The sequence below is a fragment of the Hyla sarda genome, chromosome 9 (assembly GCF_029499605.1).
Source record: "Hyla sarda isolate aHylSar1 chromosome 9, aHylSar1.hap1, whole genome shotgun sequence".
NCBI lineage: Eukaryota > Metazoa > Chordata > Amphibia > Anura > Hylidae > Hyla > Hyla sarda.
Genome location: NC_079197.1, coordinates 93,004,094 through 93,030,400, shown reverse-complemented (window position 1 = coordinate 93,030,400; position 26,307 = coordinate 93,004,094). Strand labels below are relative to the sequence as shown.

Below are 26,307 nucleotides of genomic sequence, written 5' to 3'. Positions count from 1 at the left end.
CCCAAGGCTTGCAATTTTTTGTTAACTGTATGAATACTATATAGAGGTATTCAGTACACTTTGCTGGTTCTGTTATACACTGAAGACAAACCTTCATTTTTCAATGATTTTCAATTATTTATAATGGGGGGGGGGATTCAATTTTTGCCTCAGGTGGCAGAAAAGATAGAATTAGCCCTCTCAAACATTCATTTGTATACTGTTGGTGTGTTTTTTCCCTACTGTTTGTTCAGAGCTCTGTCATAGGACCCAAGGCCTTTGATTTAAGAAGAGCCTGGCATATCCCCCTCAAAAAAGTGATATGTTATATGTTACTCAGTACCTAATCCTGGTCCTGTACATATAATTGTTATGTGTCTATATTTCTATCACAGATACCTAATCTTTATCACTTGCTTTTTCATCCACAGTTTGCAGTGCTGGGTCTTTTCATCCAATCACTGCAGGCTGCTCTTTAACACCTTCCTCTCTGTTTTCATGCTGACGTCTGATAGAACAGGAGTGAGCACAGAGAAGTGTTAATCCCACCCTTACTTACTGGACTTTGTCCAAGTCTGTGCTTCGGCTTAGACAAAGATGATGTTGCAGTCAGACAAGATTGTGTTCTTGAGTGTTTTTTTTTTAGAAACCATGATTTCTACAAAAAGGAAATAAAATTTCCTTATGAAGTTTATGAAGGTTATTTTTTCACATATACATTTTTTAAAAATCTCACAGTACTCATTTAAGACAAGACATGATAACAAATTCCTACATGACTGGTTGACTACATTTCTATAGTTACAGTTTTCAATGTAAGTCTACTGTATGTTTACACACTGTTTTTCTCTGCCTCCGTTTGAGCTGTAAAAAGCTAAAAATGGTCTATAAAAAAAACAGCCCAAAAAGTGGTATGAAAAGTAAACTAGCAGAAAAAACAGCTCAAAATAGTAATATCTTGCGTTATAAATACAAAATGTATATTGGGGGATCACATTAAAACACTTAGATATCTGAAGGTCAACGTGCCGCTGGCTTCCCATTTCTAATACTGTACCTTACAGTGCTTCTACCAATGACATGTCCTTAGCTCTGCTGTCAGTCTTGAGTTGTCTAGATGACTTTCCATTTGGTCCTTTCTAGCCATTAGCCCAGGTACGTTATATACATAAATAACAGAAGGCTGGCAATGTAGATCAACATTATTTGTAGTTTTGTCAATAATTATCTGTTTATAAAATTTGGAGCACTCTTCCTATTACAATAAAGCACAGGAAAAGAATGTTCAATGACAACAAAATAAAAATAATTTCCATGGCATAAGTGACTCGCACAACCAAATGTTTGATCATCAAGATCCTGGACACTGTGTTCGGTTAGGGAAGCACAAAAGGCGCCTGTCCCATCCAGATGAATGCTTAATCGTTATTCTTATACACCACAAAATGAATTGGTGCCTTATGAAATCAGAAAATGAACGCTAGTCAAGTTATTAATAGAGGATTTGGAAATAAGCCATGAAAAGAATCAATGCTTATTTTTTTCAAGTTAATTTAATCGGGCTGCCTTTCCTGGAGAACAGTCTGATTTCATTTCGAGACTCTGTTTTTTGCCACCTCCTGAGCATTCTTACAATATGTTTATGGCTCATTTCAATGTTAGAAGCTTAAATAGCTTTTCTAGGTCTAACTACATTTAAAGTTCAGAAATATTTTTTGTAGGAATGGAAAAAGGATGCATTTTTGAGATGATTAAAGTTAACCTGTTCACTCCCAGTAGCTCATCCTCAGTACATCTATATTCCTAGTTACTTTCCCAATATTTCTAGCTAGGATAAAGCACAAATTATGCCAATGTGTTTAGAAATTGCCTTTAATTATACATAAATAAATGGCTTATTGTACTATTAAAGCCTACAACTGAGGAGACGTGATGTCATCCTTTCTGTGTAAAATGGGAAACTCCTATAGTTTGCAATGAAATAAGTGCACCCTAATGTGCTTTGAAATCTACTTTGGCTTCATCGAACCTCATGAACAGCAGACCAGCAGGACAAAAATAAACTCGTAAAGAACATTGAAATGATCATTAGCATAAAACTAAATGGCATGCATTGCCCATCACTAGCGTATTGCTAACATTCTTGGCATTGCTACTTTGTTCTTTATATGAACAAATAAACTGAAAAAGGACAATTCATCTAATTTTTGTGCTTTCATACATTGAATGCAGCCTTGACGGGACAAGACCCTGATATAGAACAGTTGCTCATGTGCAGGAATGGTACATTTACAGCTTGCAAACTCATGTCAATATTTCTTATATCTGGTTCATTTGTATTAGAATATAGTGGAAGATATGCAAAAATGTCTTGTTTTTGGACACTTAAGCTTGCCCCTTTTACTAAAGCCATCACCAGTTTTCACCAAGTTCTGCCCCTTGTGGAGCACTTTTAGAACCTCCTCAAAAGACAAAAGGGAACTCCCTTTGCCTGAAGAAAAATGACGTTGCATTTTAAAGACAAAAACCTTCGTATCCTCCCACTTTGGGAAGATTGGTGTATGCTATGTAATGTAAAGTAGTGAGCGCACTAGGAACTGTCCAGAGTAGGAGCAAATCCCCATAGCAAACCTCTCCTGCTCTGGACAGTTCCTAAAATGGACAGAGGTGTCAGCCGAGGGCACTGTGGTCAGGCAGAAAGGAAATTAAAAAAGAAAAGAACTTCTTGTGGATCATAACAGCAGCTGATAAGTACTGGAAGAAATAAGATTTAAAAAATAATAATAATAATAATTAACTTTAACTTTCTTGCTCCAGATGATAAACATTTTTTACCCCAGTGGAGTACCCCTTTAACCCCTTAACGACCATGGATGTATATTTACGTCCTCTGGCCGGCTCCCGATCTGTGAAGAGCGCTCAGAAGCTGAACTCGCTTCGTATCTGCGGGGTCCCGGTTGCTATCAGCAACCGGGACCCGTGGCTAATACCGACATCCCCAATCGGGCTGATGTCCACTATTAACCCTTTAGACACCACGATCAAAGTTGATCTTGGCATCTAAAACAGGAGAATACACTGCCAGTAAGCTCAGCAGAGCTGTTCGGGATTGCCTCGGTGAAATCACGGCATCCCGAACAGCTGAAAGGACAGCGGGAGGTGTCTCACCTTGCTCCCGGCTGTCCAATCCACTTTTGATTGCTCCTAGCCTGAAATTCACTGATCAATGCATTCCTATGGCAATGCATTGAACAGTGTAAGAGATCAGTGCATGCAGTTTTATAGCCACTAGAGGGGGCTATAACACTGCATAAAAAACGTTTTTAAAAAAGTTAATAAATGTGATTTAACCCCTTCCCTAATAAAAATCTGAATCACCCCCTTTTCCCATTTAAAAAAAAGGGTGTAAATAAAAATAAAAACAAACATATGTGGAATCGCCGCTTGCGTAAATGTCCGAACCATAAAAATATAGTTAATTAAGCCGTACAGTCAATGGTGTATGCGCAAAAAAATTCAAAAGTCCAAAATAGCGTATTTTTGGTACGTTTTATACTGTAAAAAATGAATAAAAAGCGATCAAAAAGTCTGATCAAAACAAAAATGGTATCGATAAAAATTTCAGATCATGGTGCAAAAAATGAACTCTCTACAAAAAAAAAATATATATAAAATAAATATATATATATATATATATATATATATATACTGCAAGAGACTTCTTCCAGTAACAAAATGCATTCATTCTTTCCTGACAAGGAGCATGTTCATTGAATAACTACTGGACTGTCTCTTTGCTAAAGAGTTCTTGATCACCAAATTGGACTGTAAGCTTGCACAGCACAGGCATGGATTAATCTATCCATAAGTTATTTTGTGCTTTCAGCGTTTCCTGACCTGAAATATGACTTTTTCGGTGCTTTAGGCAAACAGTAATAGAGGCAATTTACTTTGCCTGCTTTTTCATTTGAAGATAACATGTCAGCCAGCTAAAAAAAAATTAAGATTCAGAAATTCTTCATAAAGACGTACAAACTTCTGTGATTTATACTTAAATTATACAGCTGTCATTGGAGACATCTGATCTGAGATTTGACTGATCTACTTATCTGAAATTTTGAAAAGTAATGAAATGTATAAATGGCAAAAAATGAATCTCCACCTTTTATTTTTCTGTGTGGCAGTGTCAGTTGGATATGAATATGAGTCCTGCCCGGACCTCGTATTATGGGAACGGAGAACAGTCACCCTGCAAGGCTTCGAAATGGATTCTTCAAATCTTGGAGGATGGACCTTTAACAAACATCATATACTAAATCCTCATAATGGTAAGAATATATTACACTACACATACCCTTCATGAGTACATCTATCTATGGTTAAACATGAATTCATAGAGAATGGAATTTTACCATCTTAAGGCTTCTATTATAGACTTAAAGGGGTATTCCGGTATTATAGGGGATAGGATGTCTGATCGCGGGGGCCCGCCGCAGGGACCCCCCGCAATCTCCCTGCAGCACCCGCATTATGTGCGGAGCTGCGTCTCCAGGCTCAGAAACCGGAAGTTTTCTGGACTGGAGACGTGACATAACACCACATCCCCCTTGTAACGTCACGCCCCCTCCCTTTATTGTCTATGGGAGGGGGCATAACGGCCCTTTTAAAGATCTGAATGGACGGGGTGTGACGTGAGGTCACGAGGGGGGGCATAGCGTTATGTCACGTCTCAAATCCCGAAAACTTCCGGTTTCCGAGCCTGGAGACGCATTTCCAAACATATAATGAAGGTGCTGCAGGGAGATTGTAGGGGGTCACATCGGCAGGCTCCCCGCGATCAGACATCTATATCTAAAGCTGGAATACCCCTTTAACACAGGGAACTTCCATGACCCTATTGAACTGGAAGAACACTATGGTGGTATACACTTGTTGCAAAAAAAAAATCACAAGGATTCCTAGTGCTGAGACTAAAAAATGGCTATATCATAGTCATCGGTAATCAGGTGTATGGTCTTAGTAGAGAGAGTATTATCAAACCCTTAATCTAAAGCTGATGTATATTTTGTATCCTACAAATGCAGAATTAGGAGAAAAGATGTTAAATAATTGTTATTTCATTGGAAATGCAAGTAAATACTATAACAGACAGGTCAAGGGAGGCCAAATGTCTTATTTAAGAGGGATTTTGTTGCCTAGAATTTGTTTTCCTTATTAAAGACAGCTACTGAAACATGTTCCTTTATTTCTAATATGTTTCCATTTTCTGATAGTAATTGTTGTGCATTGTTATGGGGGCTGACATCTTGCATTTAGTGATATGCTTTACAGCATGAACCATGTACCATAGACAACAATGGACAGGACATGATGTTTCTGAGCATTCTCTGTGAACTTTTCAGAGGTCATTTTACAAGGAGGGGGATGCTGATCTGTAAATGTAAATTCTGTAAATGGTGGTAGATCCAGTGTTGTCTATATAGTAGTGTCACTATTCACTGTGCTCCTGTGGAGAAAGACATGACTGGGACATGATCTGTACAAAACACAAAGTCTCAGTTGAGTTTTACACCTAGTGGCCAGAATGAAAACTGCAACAGGATTATTCTAAAATATAGATATCAAAATATATAAAAAGAACAAACAACATCATCAAAAATTCTTTAAACACATGGTTAACATACACACATGGTTGATTTAAACAATAGGTCATTGACTGATTCCTTTTAAAATCACATTGTCCTATTGTATCAAGTAATCAGGTTATTCACCCAACATTTTGTAATTACCCCTAATTTAACGTAGTAATCCAGCATGTGATCTAGAGTGAGATAGCGCATGAAAGAAACTGGATGAGTCTGCAAAAACATTGCTGTTTGTTATGAACACCTGTGAATAAACCCACGCTTTGATGCACATTTACTCTGTGTCCTGCAGTAATCCCTCTGTTATTTATATATATATATATATATATATATATATATATATATATATATATATATATATACCAGAAACACATCAGTATCTGAAATAATCACTTGTTACAACCAAGGTACAGAGAATACCATCTCTGAATGCACAAAATGTTGAAGCAGATGCACTACAGCAGCAGAAGACCTCATCGGGTACAATCCTGTTAGCTAAGAACTGACGCTACAGTTTTCAAAGCTCACCAAAATTTGACAATGGAGAACTGGACATACCTGGTCTGGTGAATCTTGATTCCAACTGCAACACTCAGATGGTAGGGTCAGAATTTGGCATATTTAACATGAAAGCATGCATCCATCCTGCCTTGTATTAAAGGGGTGCCCAAGGATTCAGAACATTTTGACATCATGCCATGCCCCCTCCCCAATGCAAGTCTATGGGAGGGGGCCTGACCGCTTCCACGCCCCCTCCTATAGACTTTCACTGAGGGGGCATGGTGTCACGTCACGAGGTGCGTGGCCATAATGTCATGACACCTGCCGTCCACACCCAGTGTTCTAAACGAACACCGAGTGCTGCACAGAGATCGTGGGGTCCCAGTGGCAGGACCCCCGCGATCAGGCATCTTATCCCATATCCTTTTGTAATGTAATATCCCCCAAAATGTAACCCCATCTCTTCTGAGTATGGAAATACCCTATGTGTGGATGTCAAGTGCACTGCAGGCGCACTACAATGCTCAGAAGAGAAGAAGTCACATTTGGCTTTTGGAAAGCAAATTTTGCTGAAATGGTTTTTGGGGGGCATGTCACATTTAGAAAGCCCCTATGGTGCCAGAACAGCAAAAAAACACACATGGCATACTATTTTGGTAACTACACCCCTCAAGGAATGTAACAAGGGGTCCAGTCAGCCTTAACACCCAACAGGTGTTTGACGACTTTTCATTAAAGTTGGATGTGTAAATGAATACCCCATACGTAGATGTAAAGTCCTCTGCACACTACAATGCTCAGAAGAGAAGGAGCACCATTGAACTTTTGGAGAGAGAATTTGGTTGGAATAGAAGTCGAGGGCCTTGTGCATTTACAAAGCTTCCCGTGGTGCCAGAACTGTGGACCCCCCCCCCACATGTGACCCCATTTTGGAAACTACACCCCTCACAGAATTTAACAAAGGGTGCAGTGAGCATTTACAACCCACTGGCGTTTGGCTGATCTTTGGAACAGTGGGCTGTACAAATGAAAAATTACAACTTTCATTTTCACGGACCACTGTTCCAAAAATCACCTGTGGGATGTAAATGGTGGGATGTAAATTCTCACTGTATCCCTCATTACATTACGTGAGGGGTGTAGTTTACAAAATGGGGTCACATGTGGGGGGTCCATTGTTCTGGCATTATGGGGGCTTTGTAAACACACGTGGCCTTCAATTCCTGACAAATTTTCTCTCCAAAAGCCCAATGGCACTCCCTCTCTTCTGAGCATTGTAGTTCACCAGCAGAGCACTTTACATCCACATATGGGGTATGTTCTTACTCAGAAGAAGTGGGGTTACAAATTTGGGGGGGCTTTTTTCCCCCTATTTTCCCTTATGAAAATGAAAAATTTAGGATAACACCAGCATTTTTGTAAAAAAAATTTTTTTTTTCATTTTCCCATCCAACTTTAACGAAAATTCTTCAAACACCTGTGTGGTGTTAAGGGTCACTATACCCCTTGTTATGTTCTTTGAGGGGTGTAGTTTCCAAAATGGGGTCCCATGTGGGTATTTATTTTTTTGCGTTTATGTCAGAACCACTGTAAAATCAACCACCCCTGTGAAAATCACCTATTTAGGCCTCAAATGTACATAGAGCGCTCTCACTCCTGAGCTTTGTTGTGCGTCCGCAGAGCATTTTACGCCCACATATGGGGTATTTCCATACTCAGAAGAAATTGTGTTACAAATTTTGGGAGTCCTTTTTTTCCCTTTTACCTCTTGTGAAAATAAAAAGTATGGGGAAACACCAGCATGTTAGTGTAAGATTTTATTATAATTTTTTTTTTTTTACACTAACAGGCTGGTGTAGACCCCAACTTTTCCTTTTCATAAGGGGTAAAAGGAGAAAAAGCCCCTAAAAATTTGTAACACAATTGCTCCCAAGTACGGAAATACCCCATATGTGGCTATAAACTTTTTCCTTGAAATACGACAGGGTGAGAGAGCACCATGTGCATTTGAGGACTAAATTAGGGATTGCATAGGAGTGGACATAGGGGTATTCTACACCACTGATTCCCAAACAGGGTGCTTACAGCTGTTGCTAAGCTCCCAGCATGCCTAGACAGTCATTGGCTGTCCAGAATTGCTGGGAGTTGTTGTTTTGCACCAGCTGGAGGCTCCGTTTTGGAAAAACCGCCGTAAATATGTTTTTCATTTTTATTGGGGGGGGGGGGGCAGTGTAAGGGGGTGTATATGTAATGTTTTACCCTTTATTATGTGTTAGTGTAGTGTTTTTAGGTTACATTCACACAGGCAGGGGTTTACAGGGAGTTTCCGGCTAGGAGTTTGCGCTGCGGCAGAAAATTTACCACAGCTCAAACTTGAAGGAGGAAACTCACTGTAAACTCGCCCATGTGAATGTACCCTGTACATTCACATGGGGGGGGGGGGGCAAACCTCCAGCTGTTTCAAAAATACAACTCCCAGCATGCACTGACATACCATGCATGCTGAGAGTTGTACTTTTGCTACAGCTGGAGGTACACTGGTTTCAAAGCCTTCAGTTAGATTCTGTTATCTAACTCAATATTTTCCAACCAGTTTGCCTCCAGCTGTGGCAAAACTACAACTCCCAGCATGTTCTGATCGCCGAAGGGCATGCTGGGAGATGTAATTATACAACAGCTGGAGGTACGCTACTACTACTCCCAGCATGGTGAGACAGACATTTGCTGTTAGTGCATGCTGGGAGTTGTAGTTTTGCAAGATTTCGAGTGCCACAGTTTAGAGACCACTGCACAGTGATCTCCAAACTGTGGCCCTCCAGATGTTGCAAAACTACAAATCCCAGCATGCCCAGACAGCAAACTGCTGTGTGGGCATGCTGGGATTTGTAGTTTTGCAAGATCTAGAGGGTCACAGTTTAGATACCACTGCACAGTGATCTCCAAACTGTAGCCCTCCAGCTGTTGCAAAACAACAAATTCCAGCATGTCTTAACAGCAAACAGCTGTTTGGGCATGCTGGGAGTTGTAGTTTTGCAACATCTGGAGGGCTACAGTTTAGAGAAACATAGAAACATAGAATGTGTCGGCAGATAAGAACCATTTGGCCCATCTAGTCTGCCCAGTAATCTGAATCCTATCAATAGTCCCGGGCCCTATCTTATATGAAGGATAGCCTTATGCTTATCCCATGCATGTTTAAACTCCTTCACTGTATTTGCAGAGACCACTGTGCAGTGGTATCTAAACTGTGGCCCTCTAGATCTTGCAAAACTACAACTACTGCCCACACAGCAGTTTGCCACAGTGATCTCCAAACTATAGCCCTCCAGATGTTGCTAGGTAAAAACTCACTGACCGTAGTCGCAGGATCGCCGCACCGGGGAGAGGATCGCCGCCGATCACCGCTGGTAAGTGGATCTCCACCGCTGCTCTGGTCACAGGACAGTTCACCCGTTCTACCCAGATAACCATGGGTGGGCAGAACGGGGGAACCAAACTTTAACCCCCCTGCCCCCGCTCTGCTATTGGTCGGTCACTTCTGACCGACCAATAGCAGGGATAGGAGCTTTGGCACCTATCACTCCTATCCCTTCAGAGGGATCGTGCGTGTCTTGGACAGCCTAGACCACCTTTTTTTCCAGGTCACCGGGTCATCGGAGACCCATATGACCCGGAATTGCCGCAGATCGCCGGTCTGAAATGACCAGGGGTTTGCACGGGGTGCCTGCTGATAGATATCAGCAGTCATCCCAGTCCGGTCCCCACCCAGCGTGCGATGGGGACCGAAATTCCCACAGACGTCCAGGTACTCCCTGGGCCCTTAAGTACCAGGGCGTCGGGGCGTACCTGTACGCCCTGGGTCCATAAGTGGTTAAATTACAAATGTATTATAGTGCTACAATCCCTTAATTGCATATTTTTTCTCATAAACATTGCACTTTAATGTTACTGTGAAAAAGTATATGCAAAGTTATAAAACTTCATCTGCAGATTAAAACCGTGAAAATGTTAAATCGGAAATATTCTTAAGACATCTGAGAAGAGAATTACATTACAGCTCTGTACATTTGTTTATTCATCCATAGACAGATTCTGCTGGGGCTTCAGATTACAACTGGAACATTATAACTTCGCTGCCACACATTAATTTTCATATTATTAAATGTTTATATAAAAATGCAATAAAGTTCAAAGAGCTTCCTACAAACAAAACTGATGCAGGTGCCATGGCATTACAGTCAAGAACCATTTGATTCATTGGTGCTATTATGATAAGTGAAGGATAACACTAGAATAATGTCTAGATTAAATGTCTATGGTTGGAAAACCCCTTTACAGGAGTTTAAATACCATAAAAAGGAACTAGCCCAAGGGTCTATTACACTGTACAGATTTGAAGCTGCAGATTTGATGTTGTGATCAGTCATTTAGTCGCTGATATCAGTGTAATATCAGCAGCTTCAAATCCTGCACATCAAATATGTGCAGGATATTGTACGTGTGAATAGACCAGAACTGTAGCTATTTCCTTTTGCGCCTGAGGCAAGCCCAGATACATTTTTTTTTAACCCGGAGGAGTAGGAAGGTGGGTGGGGTGGTGGTTAGGTAGGTAAGTGGGTTAGTTGGTTAGGTTTGTGGGGGGGTAGGCAGATGGAGAGGTAGGTAGGCGGGGGAGGTAGGTAGGTGGGTTGGTTAGATATGTGTGGTGGTAAGCAGATGGGGGGTAGACAGGTGGGGGAGGTAGGTAGGTAGCTGTTCGGTGGAGATCCTAAGTTTCCCACTTTTTGCTGTTTAAATGCCTATATGGTGGCACTGGCAGGTGGTAGCAAAAAGAAGAGCGCCTCATGCAACATTCAGCAGCACATGCAGCATGCAGTCAGACAAACGGTATTGCAGGCACAGACAGAGAGATGGTGGGCAGTAGGCGCATCGCCCGAACGCTCCCCTCTGCTGGCCACGTCGCACGCTATCACTGACGGCAGGGCCAGTGCCAGGATTTTTGCCTGCACAAGCGAAGGTGCATTTTGGTGGATGAAGCCCCCGAACCATCCCCCCCGTCCCCACCATCACTTACATAGTGTGGGTTGGAAGCACCAGGGCAATGCAGAATATTGTGCATCCCCCACGGCTTTGAATGGTGATGCAGATAGTGTATGTATTGCTGCTCTCTAGGGGCGTACACAGGATTTTTACATAAAATAATAACTCCACACCAGGACAACATATTACTACTGCAGTGACTAATACCATCATACTGTTGTAAAATAAAAAACACTATACAGAGACCAATAACACCACCATATAAGGGACAAATAGTTGCATCAGACCATAGACCATCATTACCACCAAATAGTGACGAGATAATACTACCATACTGATCTATAAATATAAAACTCAACGTGTGTGTGTATGTATGTATGTTCCACAAAAACTTCCAAACGACTAAAGATATTAACATGAAACTTGGCACACATGTTACTTATATGTCAACAACAAACATAGGATAGTTAATTTAACCCTTAAATACCACCATTTGTGAGTGTTGGGGGTTTTGTTTAACCCCTTAAGGACTCTGAGTTTTTCCGTTTTTGCACTTTAGTTTTTTCCTCCTTACCTTTTAAAAATCATAACCCTTTCAATTTTCTACCTAAAAATCCATATTATGGTTTATTTTTTGCGTCACCAATTCTACTTTGCAGTGCCATTAGTCATTTTAGCCAAAAATTCACAGCGAAACGGGAAAAAAAATCTTTATGAGACAAAATCGAAGAAAAAACGCCATTTTGTTATTTTGGGGGCTTCCGTTTCTACGCAGTGCATATTTCGGTAAAGATGACACCTTATCATTATTCTGTAGGTCCATACGGTTAAAATTATACCCTACTTATATAGGTTTGATTTTGTCGTACTTCTGGAAAAAATCATAACTACATGCAGGAAAATGTATACGTTTAAAAATGTCATCTTCTGACCCCTATAACTTTTTTATTTTTCTACGTACAGGGCGGTATGAGGGCTCAGTTTTTGTGCCGTGATCTGAAGTTTTTATCGGTATGATTTTGTTTTGATCGGACTTTTTGATCACTTTCAATTAATTTTTTAATGGTATAAAAAGTGACCAAAATACGCTTTTTGGGACTTTGGAATTTTTTGCGCGTACGCCATTGACCGTGTGGTTTAATTAATGATATATTTTTATTGTTAGGACATTTACGCGCACGGCGATACCACATATGTTTATTTTTATTTTTATTTACACTGTTTTATTTTTTTTATGGGAAAAGGGGGGTGATTCAAACTTTTATTAGGGAAGGGGTTAAATGACTTTTATTAACACTTTATTAACACCTTTATTATAGGTCCCATAGGGAGCTATAACACTGCACACACTGATCTCTTACACAGATCACTGGCGTGTATTAACACGCCTGTGATCAGTGTTATCGGCGCTTGATTGCTCCTGCCTGGATCTCAGGTACGTAGCAGTCATTCGTTGATCAGACACCGAGGAGGCAGGTAAGGGCCCTCTCGGTGTCCTGTAAGCTGTTCGGGACGGCGCGATTTCACCGCGGCGGTCCCGAAGAGCCCGAATGACTAGCCGGGATACTTTTACTTTCACTTTAGAAGTGGCGGTTGACCGCCGCTTCTAAAGGGTTAATACCACACATTGCCGCAATCGGCGATGTGTGGTATTAGCCGTGGGTCCCGGCCGTTGATGAGCGCCGGGACCGACGCGATGTGATGTGGGGTCGCAGCGCGACCCCGCTTCATATCGTGGGAGCCGGCGCAGGACGTAAATATACGTCCTACGTCGTTAAGGGGTTAAAGTCCCATGCAAATAAATGGGAAATGTATGTTCTCACATAACATCTGTACATCGGGAGATATTTTAATACCTGGTACACATATTACAGGACGGGATAGGAGGCCAGAATAGGAGGTCGGGATAGGAGGACCGGGATAGGAGGACGGGATAGGAGGACCTGGATAGGAGTACGGGATAGGAGGACTGGATAGGAGGACCAGGATAGGAGGTCGGGATAGGAGGATCGGGATAGGAGGACCTGGATAGGAGGACGGGATAGGAGGACCGGGATAGGAGGACCGGGATAGGAGGACCGGAATAGGAGGTCAGGATAGGAGGTCGGGATAGGAGGACGGGATAGGAGGACTGGATAGGAGGTCGGGATAGGAGGTCGGGATAGGAGGTCGGGATAGGAGGTCGGGATAGGAGGATGGGATAGGAGGTTGAGATAGGAGGACGGGACAGGAGGTCGGAATATGAGGACGGGATATGAGGTTGGGATATAAGGACAATATATGGGGTTGGGATATGACAACAATATATGAGGACGGGATATGAAGTCAAAAGCTTCCTCCTTTGTTTATTTTCCTCCCCAACAAGGATGAGGAAGGAAAAACCGGGCAACACCGGGTACTCAGCTAGTATATATATATAAAACTCAATGTGTGTGTGTGTGTGTGTATGTATGTATGTATGTATGTATGTTCCACAAAAACTTTCAAACGGCTAAAGATATTAACATGTTACTTATATGTCAACAACAAACATAGGATAGGTAATTTAACCCTTACTCACCCCCATTTGCCAGGGGTGGGGCTTATGTTTAAAGTCCCATGCAAGTCAATGGGAAATATATGTTACTGCATAACTTCCAAACTGCTGGAGATATTTACTTGGTCACATGTTACTTATATGTCCACTTAAAATATAGGATAGTTAATTTAACCCTTAATTACCCCCATTTGTGAGGGTCAGGGTTTTTTTTTTAAAGTCCCATGCAAATCAATGGGAAATGTATGTTCCCATATAATTTCCATACAGCTGGAGCTATTTCAATACCTGGTACGCATATTATGGGTCGGGATATGAGGACGGAATGGGAGGTCGGGATAGGAGGACGGGATATGAGGACGAGATATGAGGTCGGGATAGGAGGTCGGGATAGAAGGACAAGATAGGAGGATGGGATATGAGGACAAGATAGGAGGTCTGGATAGGAGGTTGGGATAGGAGGTTGAGATAGGAGGACGGGATAGGAGGTCGAGATATGAGGACGGGAAAGGAGGTCGGGATAGGAGGACAGAAAAGGAGGACGGGATAGGAGGTCAGGATAGGAGGTCTGGATAGGAGGTTGAGATAGGAGGATGGGATAGGAGGTCGAGATATGAGGACGGAAAAGGAGGTCGGGATAGGAGGACAGGAAAGGAGGATGGGATAGGAGGTCTGGATAGGAGGTCGAGATAGGAGGATGGGATAGGAGGTCGAGATAGGAGGTCGAGATATGAGGACGGGAAAGGAGGACAGATAGGAGGTCGGGATAGGAGGTCGGGATAGGAGGACGGTATAGGAGGTCGAGATTGAAGGACGGGATAGGAGGTCGGGATGTGGGATTGGGATATGACAACAATATATGAGGACTGCATATGAAGTCAAAAGCTTCCTCCTTTGTTTATTTTCCTCCCCAAAATGGATTAGGAAGGAAAAACCGGGCAACGCCGGGTACTCAGCTAGTATATATATATAAAACCCAACGTGTGTGTGTGTATGTATGTTCCACAAAAACTTCCAAACGGCTAAAGATATTAATTTGAAACTTGGCACACATGTTACTTATATGCCAACAACAAACATAGGATAGGTGATTTAACCCTTTCTCACCCCATTTCTCCAGGGGCGGGGTTTATGTTTAAAGTCCTATACAAGTCTATGGAAAATCTATGTTACTGCATAACTTCCAAACGGCTGGAGATATTTTGATAATACTTGGTCACATGTTACTTATATGTCCAGTTGAAATATAGTTAATTTAACCCTTAACTACCCCCATTTGTGAGGGTCAGGGTTTTTGTTTAAAGTCCAGTGCAAATCAATGGGAAATGTATGTTCTCACATAACTTCTGTACGGCTGGAGATATTTCAATACCTGGTGCACATATTACGGGTCGGGATATGAGGACAGGATGGGAGGTTGAGATAGGAGGTCAAGATAGGAGTATGGGATGGTCAGGTCAGGAGGTCGAGTTAGGAAGACGGGATAGGAGAACGGGATAGGAGGTCGAGATAGGAGGACGGGATAGGAGGACAGGATAGAAGGACGGGATAGGAGGTTGAGATAGGAGGACAGGATAGAAGGACAGGATAGGAGGTCTAGATAGGAGGCCGAGAAAGGAGGACGGGATAGGAGGTCGGGATAGAAGGTCGGGATAGGAGGTCGGAATAGGAGGTCGAGATAGGAGGACTGGATAGGAGTTCGAGATAGGAGGACGGGATAGGAGGACGGGATAGAAGGACGGGATAGGAGGTCGAGATAGGAGGACGGGATAGGAGGTCGAGATAGGGGGACGGGATAGGAGGTCGGGATAGGAGGTCGGAATAGGAGGACGGAGTAGGAGGAAGGAATATGAGGACGGGATATGGGGTTGGGATATGACAACAATATATGGGATGGGATTTGAAGTCAAAAGCTTCGTCTTTTCTTGATTTTCCTCCCCAACAAGGATTAGGAAGGAAAAACCGGGCAACGCCAGGTATTCAGCTAGTACTAAATATAACCACTGTACACAGAAGAGAATCCCCAATAAAACCACTATACACAGTCCAGTATAACCAATAACACAGCTATACAAGGGACACTTAATACAGCTATAACATGACCACTACTAGGGATAGCGAATCGAATCTGACGAATCTGAATTTGTTACGAATTTCAGGAAAAATTTGATTTGTAACGAATGTGACTATCGCCGCGATTCGATCGCACGAATCGCTGCATGAAAATCCATTTAGTGCGGGCCTGGCTCCAGGGGCCGGGCATCTAAAATGGGGGATCCACAAGTGAGGACATGGGGCAAGGGGATGACCCTGAATCACATGCTGCATGCAGCCTATCAGCAGCCAGCTACCCCTGTGATGTCACAGCCCTATATAATCGGCAGCCATCTTGCGGCCAGTTACATCAGCATTTTATTACAGAGAGAAAGGGACAGACAGCATTGTGTGCTGCACAGTACAGCATTTTTACAGCAGCGATTAACCTCCCAGTCACATCAGCATTCTATTGCAGAGATATTGGGATAGAGAGCATTGTGTTGCACAGAAAAGCTTTTTTACAACAGCAATTCACCTCAAGCCCAAATAGAGCCTAGAAGCACTGATAGGGAAGGGAGTGAGATTGAGAGAGAAAGTGCAATTTTGTGTGTAGTACACAGCGACTGTGTGCTGCAGCACTGGTGTGTACAACAACTGGAAAGCTAATAGTAGCCAGCCAGTTAGGGTGAGCAGAGCACTAATAGCATATTGTCCTCTATTAAGTGTAACCTGTATGTACATCTAAGGGGTGTACCGTTTTGTTCCTGTTAAAGTCTTAAGGGCCTAGATACTGTGAAAGGCCAGGCAAAAGTACAAACCTGCTGGTGTTGCAGACAAATACTGTATTAATTGTATTGGAGTGCATAGTCCTCCCATCATAAGTGCATACCACATAAGTACATCTAAGTGGCGTACAATTTTGTTCCTATCAAAGTCTTAAGGGCCTAGATACTGTGAAAGGCCAGCCAAAAGTACACACCTGCTGGTGTTGTGGACTAATACCGTTTTAAGCTTACTGGGGCGCAGTGTCCTCCCCTCATAAGTGCATATTACATACGTACATCTAAGTGGTGTACCATTTTGTTCCTGTTAAAGTCTTAAGGGCCTAGATACTGTAAAAGACCAGCCAAAAGTACAAACCTGCTAGTGTTGTAGACAAATACTGTTTTATGCATACTGGATCGCATTGATCTCCCCTCATAAGTGCATACCACATGCGTACATCTACGTGATGTACCATTTTGTTCTTCTTAAAGTCTTAAGGGCCTAGATACTGTGAAAGGCAAGTCAAAAGTACACACCTGCTGGTGTTGTAGACAAATATTGTATTAAGCTTACTGGAGCGCATTGTCCTCCTCTCATAAGTGCATACCACATACGTACATCTAAGTGGTGTACCATTTTGTTCCTGTTAAAGTCTCCAGCCACCTCCAGACTGTCTCATTCTGCAACTAAATGGTCTGGCCCCGGGGTCAAATACCGTTTTAAGCTTACTGGAGCACATTGTCCTCCCCTCATAAGTGCATACTACATACGTACATCTAAGTGGTGTACCATTTTGTTCCTGTTGAAGTCTTAAGGGCCTAGATACTGTAAAAGACCAGCCAAAAGTACAAACCTGCTAGTGTTGTAGACAAATACTTTTTTATGCATACTGGATCGCATTGTACTCCCCTCATAAGTGTATACTACATACGTACATCTAAGTGGTGTACCATTTTGTTCCTGTTAAAGTCTAAAGGGCCTAGATACTGTAAAAGACCAGCCAAAAGTACAAACCTGCTAGTGTTGTAGACAAATACTTTTTTACGCATACTGGATCGCATTGTACTCCCCTCATAAGTGCATATCACATGCGTACATCTAAGTGATGTACCATTTTGTTCTTCTTAAAGTCTTAAGGGCCTAGACACTGTGAAAGGACTATCAAAAGTACACACCTGCTGGTGTTGTAGACAAATACCGTTTTAAGCTTACTGGAGCACATTGTCCTCCTCTCATAAGTGCATACCACATACGTACATCTAAGTGGTGTACCATTTTGTTCCTGTTAAAGTCTCCAGCCACCTCCAGACTGTCTCATTCTGCAACTAAATGGCCTCCTCATGCTTCCGCCACTTCCAGGCTGTGTCATTCAGCCACTATATTGTCTCATCATGCTGCCGCCAACTACAGGTTGTGTCATTTAGCCACTATATGGTCTCTTCATGCTTCCGCCACCTCCAGGCTGTGTCACTGTTCCACCATGTGGTCTCCTCATGCTGCTGGCACATTAAATAAAACTTTTTAGGTTCATCTATTTGAAATCTTCAATTTAAACGTTAAAAAATATCTTTAATCTTTCCAATTGTGAGGCCCTATGGTCTCTTCAGGCTGTTGCCACCTCCAGGCTGGGTCATTCGGCCATTATATGGTCTCCTCATGCTGCCGCCAACTCCAGGCTAGGTCATTCAACCATTATATGGTCTGTTCTTGCTGCCGCCAACTCCAGGCTGTGTCATTCAGCCTATATGGTCTCATCATGCTGCCGCCAACTACAGACTGTGTGAATCAGCCACTATATGGTCTCCTCATACTGCCGCCAACTACAGGCTGTGTCATTCAGCCACTATATGGTCTCCTCATGCTGCCACCAACTCCAGGCTGTGTCACTGTACCGACATGTGGTCTCCTCATGCTGCTGGCACATTAAATAAAACTTTTTAGGTTCATATATTTGAAATCTTCAATTTAAATGTAAAAAAATATCTTTTCAATTGTGAGGCCTTATGGTCTCGTTAGGCTGTTGCCATCTCCATGCTGAGCCATTCAGCCACTATATGGTCTCCTCATGCTGCCACCTCCACCTCCACGCTGTGTCATTCAGCAACTATATGGTCTCCTCATGCTGCGGCCACCTCCACGCTGTTTCATTTAGCCACTATGTGGTCTCCTCATATTGATGCCAGCTCCAGGCTCTGTCATTGTGCAGCTCTGCGACAGTGATTCTAATAGCGACGCCTCTAATCTGCATGTCAAACTGAATAACAGCATTATTTCACTACCCAGCACACACCCTATGCGTGTTACAGCAAGGCAAAGTTTTCCACACCCCTATTGAGGCTCTCTGTAGGCTAGAAATAGCTGTTTTTAATACAGATTCACCGTGAATAAATTCGGACCGAACCAAATTTTTTGCTAAATTCAGCGAATCGGCCAAATCAAATATTTCTAAAATTCGCTAATCTCTAACCACTACCATTAACACCATATAATGACGGGATAATATTACCATACTGATACTGAATAAAACCACTATGCACAGACTAATATCCCCCTCCCAATACAGTGACCATATTGTAGTGACTTCAGCTCTATACAGGCTTTACAGACCATATACATGATTACATACAGTTACATCAGGTGTCGTCTTCTCTAATTGGAGTCGATCACGTTTCTTTTTCTGCTCTATCCGGCCCAGACCATCATGATGATTTCTTCCATCCACAATTTGTTTCCGCAGAGTCTGCCAGACAAACATTTTTGGATCTGTACTCTTTAAGGACCTATTGCATTACATGCAATAAAAATAACCCCTTGGTGTCTCACACAGTAAAGTAAGTAGATAAGCAGATTGGGTGGAAAAGTAGGTGGGTACCCCTATTAAGTAGATCCCTTCACATGGTTTCCCCTATTACCAAGGTGCCCTGAGTAGGTTAGTGCCTGTAGGTAGGTCCCCATGTAGATACCTTTTGGTATTTACTCCCTGTAGGCAGTAGCAGCCTTCTATAAGTAGGAGTTACTCTCTGTAGGTAGATCCCATTGTAGATGGTAGCCCCCCTTTATTAAGTTGAAGTCCCCAGTATATATAAGATGTCTGATCGCGGGGGTCCCACCGCTGGGGACCCCCACAATCTCTTATGCAGCACCCCCCTGTCTCAGGTGCATGAAGCGATTATCACTCTGTGTCTGAAGACTCACGACCCCGGGGCCGGAGTATCGTGACTTCACAACTCCGCCCCCTTGTGATGTCATGCCCCGCCTGCTCAATGCAAGTCTATGGGAGAGGGCGTGACGGGGCCCCCGCGATCAGACATTTTATCCCCTATCCTTTGGATAGGGGATAAGATGTCTTAGGGCCGGAGTACCCCTTTAAGGCTTCTTTATGATCCTTCCTTAAAGACACATGTGCCCTTGTCATTATTTTTATTTTTTTGTCCGATAATACATAAAGGCTTTACATCAATGTTGGCTTACACAGTCTTATTATTTCCATTTTCTTCCCGATGTCTTTTTTTATTTGAGTGTGTAAGATGGTTTTTCAAGAAAGTGTCAAGATATTTAATGAACCTCTCAAAACGAAGAGATTTTATAGTTAAGTACTGCAGCCATTTGATTAGGTCACCATCAAGTATCCTATAAAGTCAGTCACCTTTCTTCACTGACTGTGAGGACTATTTCCTCATTGCTACAAGACTGCCTCATAGTAATATTTTAGCATGTAACTGTTTTCTGCAATTTCTATTGCTATAAATTGTTATTAATATAATGTATTCATAATGTTGAAAGCTTTGACCTTCAACAGATTGCCCCAAAGTAAATGTTCATGCATTGGCCTGTTTCCAGGTTACAGTTTTAGAAAGAATAAATTTTATACTTTGACAGAATAAGAGTTTCTTTTTGGCTTGTATTATTTTGGGTACCTAGAATTAGGTTTATGTCACTGCTGCTGATCATATAAATTATGATGGTAGTTGCGGCTTTTCTGCTTGGGTATTTGATCATAATTTACTATTAGTTATATGCCTAGTAATTGACATTTTAAGCACTGCTGTCATTTCCTTCCTGAGCTTATTGGTGCTGTACTCCAGGCAAAACTGTGCTACCGTCCTACACTGCTAGCTCAGCTCCAGATTACATATTTTCAGATAATTTGCTATCTCATTTGTAGGAAGATTATCAACTATAAAACTTTTATCATTTATGCCTCTGGAACTATCTACAGCTCTAAAGGGAGTATTTTAGGGTTTTACTGTGTTCTATGTACATCTCTGAGATGTGTGCTCTGTGGATAGTTTTAAAAATGGTATAACCAAATAATATTTACATAACGCAAAAAATATGATTCCTACATACAAACATATGAAATCCTTATAAAACCATTATCAAAACTTGGTGATCATTCATAATGTAGAAGTGATTCTGCCCCTAGACATCTTATCCCCTATAGGATAGGGGATAAGATGTCTGATCGCAGGAGGTCCCGCCGCTGGGGACCCTCGCAATCTCAGCTGCGGCGCAATCTCAGCTGGATCTTGGCTCTGTGCCAGATGAATGGTGATGCGGGCGGAGGCTCGTGATGTCATGGTCACACCCCGCTCCTGACGTCACGGCCATGCCCCCTCAATGCAACTGAGGGGGCGTGACCATGATGTCACGGCCACGCCACGCTCGTGACATCATGGCTATGCCCCTTCAATGTAACTCTATGGGAGGGGGCGTGATGGCCATCACGCCCCCTCCCATAGACTTGCATTTAGGGGGCATGGCTGTGACATCACTAGCGGGGCATGAAATCTTGGCCTCACTCTCTCAATGCAATGGACAAATGCTGCTTGTGCAGGAGAGAGATTGTGGGGGTCCCCAGTAGCGGGACCCCTGCGATCACACATCTTATCTCCTATTGTTTGAATAGAGGATAAGAAGTCTAGGGGCAGTGTACCCCTTTAACCCCTTAAGGACTCAGGGTTTTTCCGTTTTTGCACTTTCGTTTTTTCCTCCTTATCTTTTAAAAATCATAACCCTTTCAATTTTCCACTTAAAAATTCATATTATGGCTTATTTTTTGCGTCGCCAATTCTACTTTGCAGTGACATTAGTCATTTTACCCAAAAATGCACGGCAAAATGGAAAAAAAAATCTTTGTGCAACAAAATTGAAGAAAAAACGCCATTTATGGGGGCTTCCGTTTCTACGCAGTGCATATTTCGGTAAAAATGACACCTTATAATTATTCTGTAGGTCCATATGGTTAAAATGATACCCTACTTATATAGGTTTGATTTTGTCGCACTTCTGGAAAAAATCATAACTACATGCAGGAAAATTTATACATTTAAAAATGTCATCTTCTGACCCCTATAACTTTTTAATTTTTTCACGTACAGGGCGGTATGAGGACTCATTTTTTGCGCCGTCATCTGAAGTTTTTATCAGTATGATTTTTGTTTTGATCGGACTTTTTCATCACTTTTTATTCATTTTTTAATGGTATAAAAAGTGACCAAAAATGCGCTTTTTTTTACTTTGACTTTTTTGCGCGTACGCCATTGACCGTGCGGTTTAATTAATGATATATTTTTATAGTTCGGACATTTACGCACGTGGCGATACCACATATGTTTATTTTTATTTTTTTACACTGTTTAATTTTTTTTATGGGAAAAGGGGGGTGATTCAAACTTTTATTAGGGAAGGGGTTAAATGACCTTTATTAACACTTTTTTTTTACATTTTTTTTGCAGTGTTATAGGTCCCATAGGGACCTATAACACTGCACACACTGATCTTTTACACAGATCACAGGCGTGTATTAACACGCCTGTGATCAGTGTTATCAGCACTTGACTGCTCCTGCCTGGATCTCAGGCACGGAACAGTCATTCGCCGATCGGACACCGAGGAGGCAGGTAGGGGCCCTCCCGGTGTCCTGTCAGCTGTTCGGAACGCTGCGATTTCACCGCGGCGGTCCCGAACAGCCCGACTGAGTCACTTTCACTTTCACTTTAGTAGCGGCGGTCAGCTTTGACCGCCGCTTCTAAAGGGTTAATACCGCACATCGCCACAATCGACGATGTGTGGTATTAGCTGGGGGTTGCGGCCGTTGATGAGCGCCGGGACCCACGCGATATGATGCGGGATCGCGACGCGAGCTCGCTTCAAATCGCGGGAGCCGGCGCAGGACGTAAATATACGTCCTGCGTCGTTAAGGGGTTAAGTGTATCTGTCATTTAACAAAACTTTTGACAGATCATTGAGGCATTTCAAAAGTTTTGTTTGGTTGGGGTCTTGGTGGTCAGACCCCCCAATGATTACTAGAATTGATTGGGAGAAGTATTTGGAGAACTTCTCTGAACAGCTTAAGTTTGACAAAGGCCTAAACTGAGGCCAAAACGTAGCACATGCACTTCTGGCATGTCTTTTTCTACGATGATTTGAATAAAATATATTTTAATTTTTTTAATTACTTTTGCTTATGCTGTCAATTTACCTTTTTTGAATGTCTGTATGACATGTCAGTAAGGTTTAAGGGTACGTTCACACGTACGTAGATTTGATGCACAGGATTTTCTGCAATGTAAACGAAATGACTGGGCACAGCTTCTAATCTGCAGTTACAAATCCTGCGCATCAAATCTGCGCAGGATCCTGTACGTGTGAACGTACCCTTAAGGTGGTTTCACATATTGCATGGTAAAAAGGAAAAATAGATGTTTTTTGGAAGCTAATAGTGAAATATAAAATGCTCTACAAACACAATTTTTTTTCTGTTTGTTTTTCTGTGTTTCTGGCGTGTTCTTTCAAAGCAAACTTTTATGCTTTTTCCAGTCACTTTTCCATAGACTTCTCTATAGAAAAAAAACCAAAAAAAAAAAACAGTGCTAGCACACACACACACCTAAAATGTGCCAAGAAAAAAGAAACGTGTGAAGGAGGCCTTATAGAGATCGATGTTTGTATGTATGTTTGCATGTATGTTGCAGATAGTTTGTCTAGGTAAGACATAGTTATACCTAAACAGGACAAGGCAAGTGCTGTCGATCACCCAAAGTGCAAGAAAAAGTGCAAACGTGTCACACTAAAAAAACGTGCACAAAGGATGCAGTCTATCGCTAAGCCCTTCTCCAACATGGGAGAGGCCCCCAACCAAACCTACCCTTCACCTCCAAGCCAAAAGGAACCTGCAAGGATCCAGGTTCGATGCCCCTTTTCACCGAGGCTACTAAGGGGCCACAAATGTACCTGGCTTCAACCTAGGCGTCAAGCAAGGTATCAGCCAAGGAACCGTATACTGATAGCATCTCAACCGAAGCCAATATGCTCAGGGGTTACAGGTAGGTGAGGAACCTGATGGCCACACATTCCTCCCCTAGACCACCAGCAGGGACACCCAGAATGGCTACCGCACCCTGACAAATCCTGTGTACAAAACAAACACGTAAAAGTGGCAAAGTGACAAACAAAAATAAATAAATAAGTTGATTAGTGCAGATAAATAAATAAATAAGTAGATTAGCGCAGCCCGGTCATCCGGCCAGATCTATTTCCCTGATCCTAGCCAGAAGGCTGGGATACCAAGGGTGAGTGCCAAAGGTGAAGAGTGTGTGGTGCAGTGCATTCACTCAGTGAGCTGTTACACCCAGTGAGTTTCTGCACCTCAGGGTCACCACTTCCCGAGGCACAGAAGTACCTCGACTCTAGACCCTCCCAGCCTCATGGTGAGACCCGGAGGGAACAGGAAATATCAGGGCAGCCATTGATCTGGTTTGGGCGCCAGCCCGGAAAGCCCTGGTACACCTGCTCCTCCATGTAGCCATCCATTCCTACCAGTGGACTGCCTGATAAGAGCAGATACTACACGTGACCTTAACCAAAAGAAAACATGGTTTCACACTTGTGTGCTTTCTTAGGGTATGGTCACACATGCTGTATTCTGCTGTATATTTAGCTGCTGCATATTTTTGTACCCATTGAAGTCAAAGGGTAGCAAAATCATCTGCGGAAAATATTTAGCAAAATACGACATGTGTAACCTACCCTAAGGGTGTATTCACAACTACTGTGAATTTGACATTTGTTACCCACAGTTGTAAAATCTACAGTATTGGATTTTAGAAGACAATCACTTTATTCACATGCAAATCAGAAATACATACGAAATACCTTGTAAAATTTTACAACTTCAAATCCACAATTGCACATTTTTCAACTTCAAACCCGCAGCGGATCTTGTGTGTGTGTGAATACACCCTGAAAAAGTGAATATTTCACAATATTTTATATCATTAGATCGAAGTCCACAGAGATCCCTGTTAGAGGGCTAGGGTATAGGAACATTTCATAAAAATATTGGTATCAGCCAAAATACCACACCTCTAATCCTGGCACAGTAGGTCCTGATCATTGTTTGTCTTCTCCCCTGTAAAAGGAGATAGCATTATAGTAACTTATCCAAAGGTTTTTTTTATGTAGTTGCCCTTGTTTGGCCTAAAAAGAGGGGGCTCTGCACAAATGCATCAAAACCAAGTAGAAGGTGAAGAGACCATCCTAATGTTTACCTGTAATGGCCCCTTTTAAATGACATGACTATATACACCAATGATAAGTGACAATAACAATAACACTGAGTCAAACCCATCTCAAAGTCGATAAAAAAGCAATGCAAAACTTTGTGCAACCATATCACGACTTATACTCTCAGTTGAGTTGCAGTGTGGTCCCAGCAGGACACAGACACACATGAACAACCTTGCCCTTCTTAAAGGAGTCCATATCTGGAAACTCTACACCAAACTACATTTTTCTGGAGTAAATAGTGAGGACATGAATCCTTTCAAGGCAGTAATGCTGAAAAATTTATGTAAAACTACATCCCCCGTGAGTTCACAGATCCAACATTTTTCATAAATAATTTCTTAGTGAGGATGTGGCACAGCTATTCGTATTACTGCCATGCAATGCTGCGACAATAGATACAGTACTGACTATGGAACTGTCTACATCAAGATGTTAGGCTGCATATCTGTTACGCCTAGCGCTCCGGGCCCCCGCTCCTCCCCGGAGCGCTCACGGCGTCTTTCTCCCTGCAGCTCCCCGGTCAGTCCCGCTGACCGGGAGCGCTGCTCTGTCATGGCCATTGGGGATGCGATTCGCACAGCGGGACGCGCCCGCTCGCGAATCGCATCCCAGGTCACTTACCCGTTCCCGTCCCCTGCTGTCATGTGCTGGCGCGCGCTGCTCCGCTCTCTAGGGCGCGCGCGCGCCAGCTCCCTGAGACTTAAAGGGCCAGTGCACCAATGATTGGTGCCTGGCCCAATTAGCTTATTTGGCTCCCACCTGCTCCCTGGCTATATCTGGTCTCCTCCCTTGCACTCCCTTGCCGGATCTTGTTGCCCTTGTGCCTAGTGAAAGCGTTTTGTGTGTTTAAAGCCTGTGTACCAGAACTTCTGCTATCTCCCCTGACTACGAACCTTGCCGCCTGCCCCCGACCTTCTGCTACGTCCGACTTTGCTTCTGCCTACTCCCTTGTACCTCGCCTATCTTCAGCAGTCAGAGAGGTGAACCGTTGCTAGTGGATACGACCTGGTCACTACCGCCGCAGCAAGACCATCCCGCTTTGCGGCGGGCTCTGGTGAAAACCTGTAGTGGCTTAGAACCGGTCCACTAGCGCGGTCCTCGCCATCCCTCTCTGGCACAGAGGATCCACTACCTGCCAGCCGGCATCGTGACAGTAGATCCGGCCATGGATCCCGCTGAAGTTCCTCTGCCAGCTGTCGCTGACCTCCCTACGCTGGTCGCCCAGCAAGCTCG

General features: G+C 42.8%; 1 protein-coding gene across 3 annotated transcripts in view; it reads left to right on the top strand.

Annotated features, from left to right (window-relative positions):
- TENM1 (teneurin transmembrane protein 1) overlaps positions 1-26,307 on the top strand; it is an 876,412-nt gene that overhangs the window by 634,087 nt on the left and 216,018 nt on the right. For all 3 annotated transcript variants that reach the window (XM_056539239.1, XM_056539238.1, XM_056539237.1), the window contains one exon: positions 4,164-4,307. In XM_056539239.1, coding sequence (XP_056395214.1) covers positions 4,164-4,307 — 144 coding nt within the window. The remainder of the gene's footprint in view (positions 1-4,163; positions 4,308-26,307) is intronic.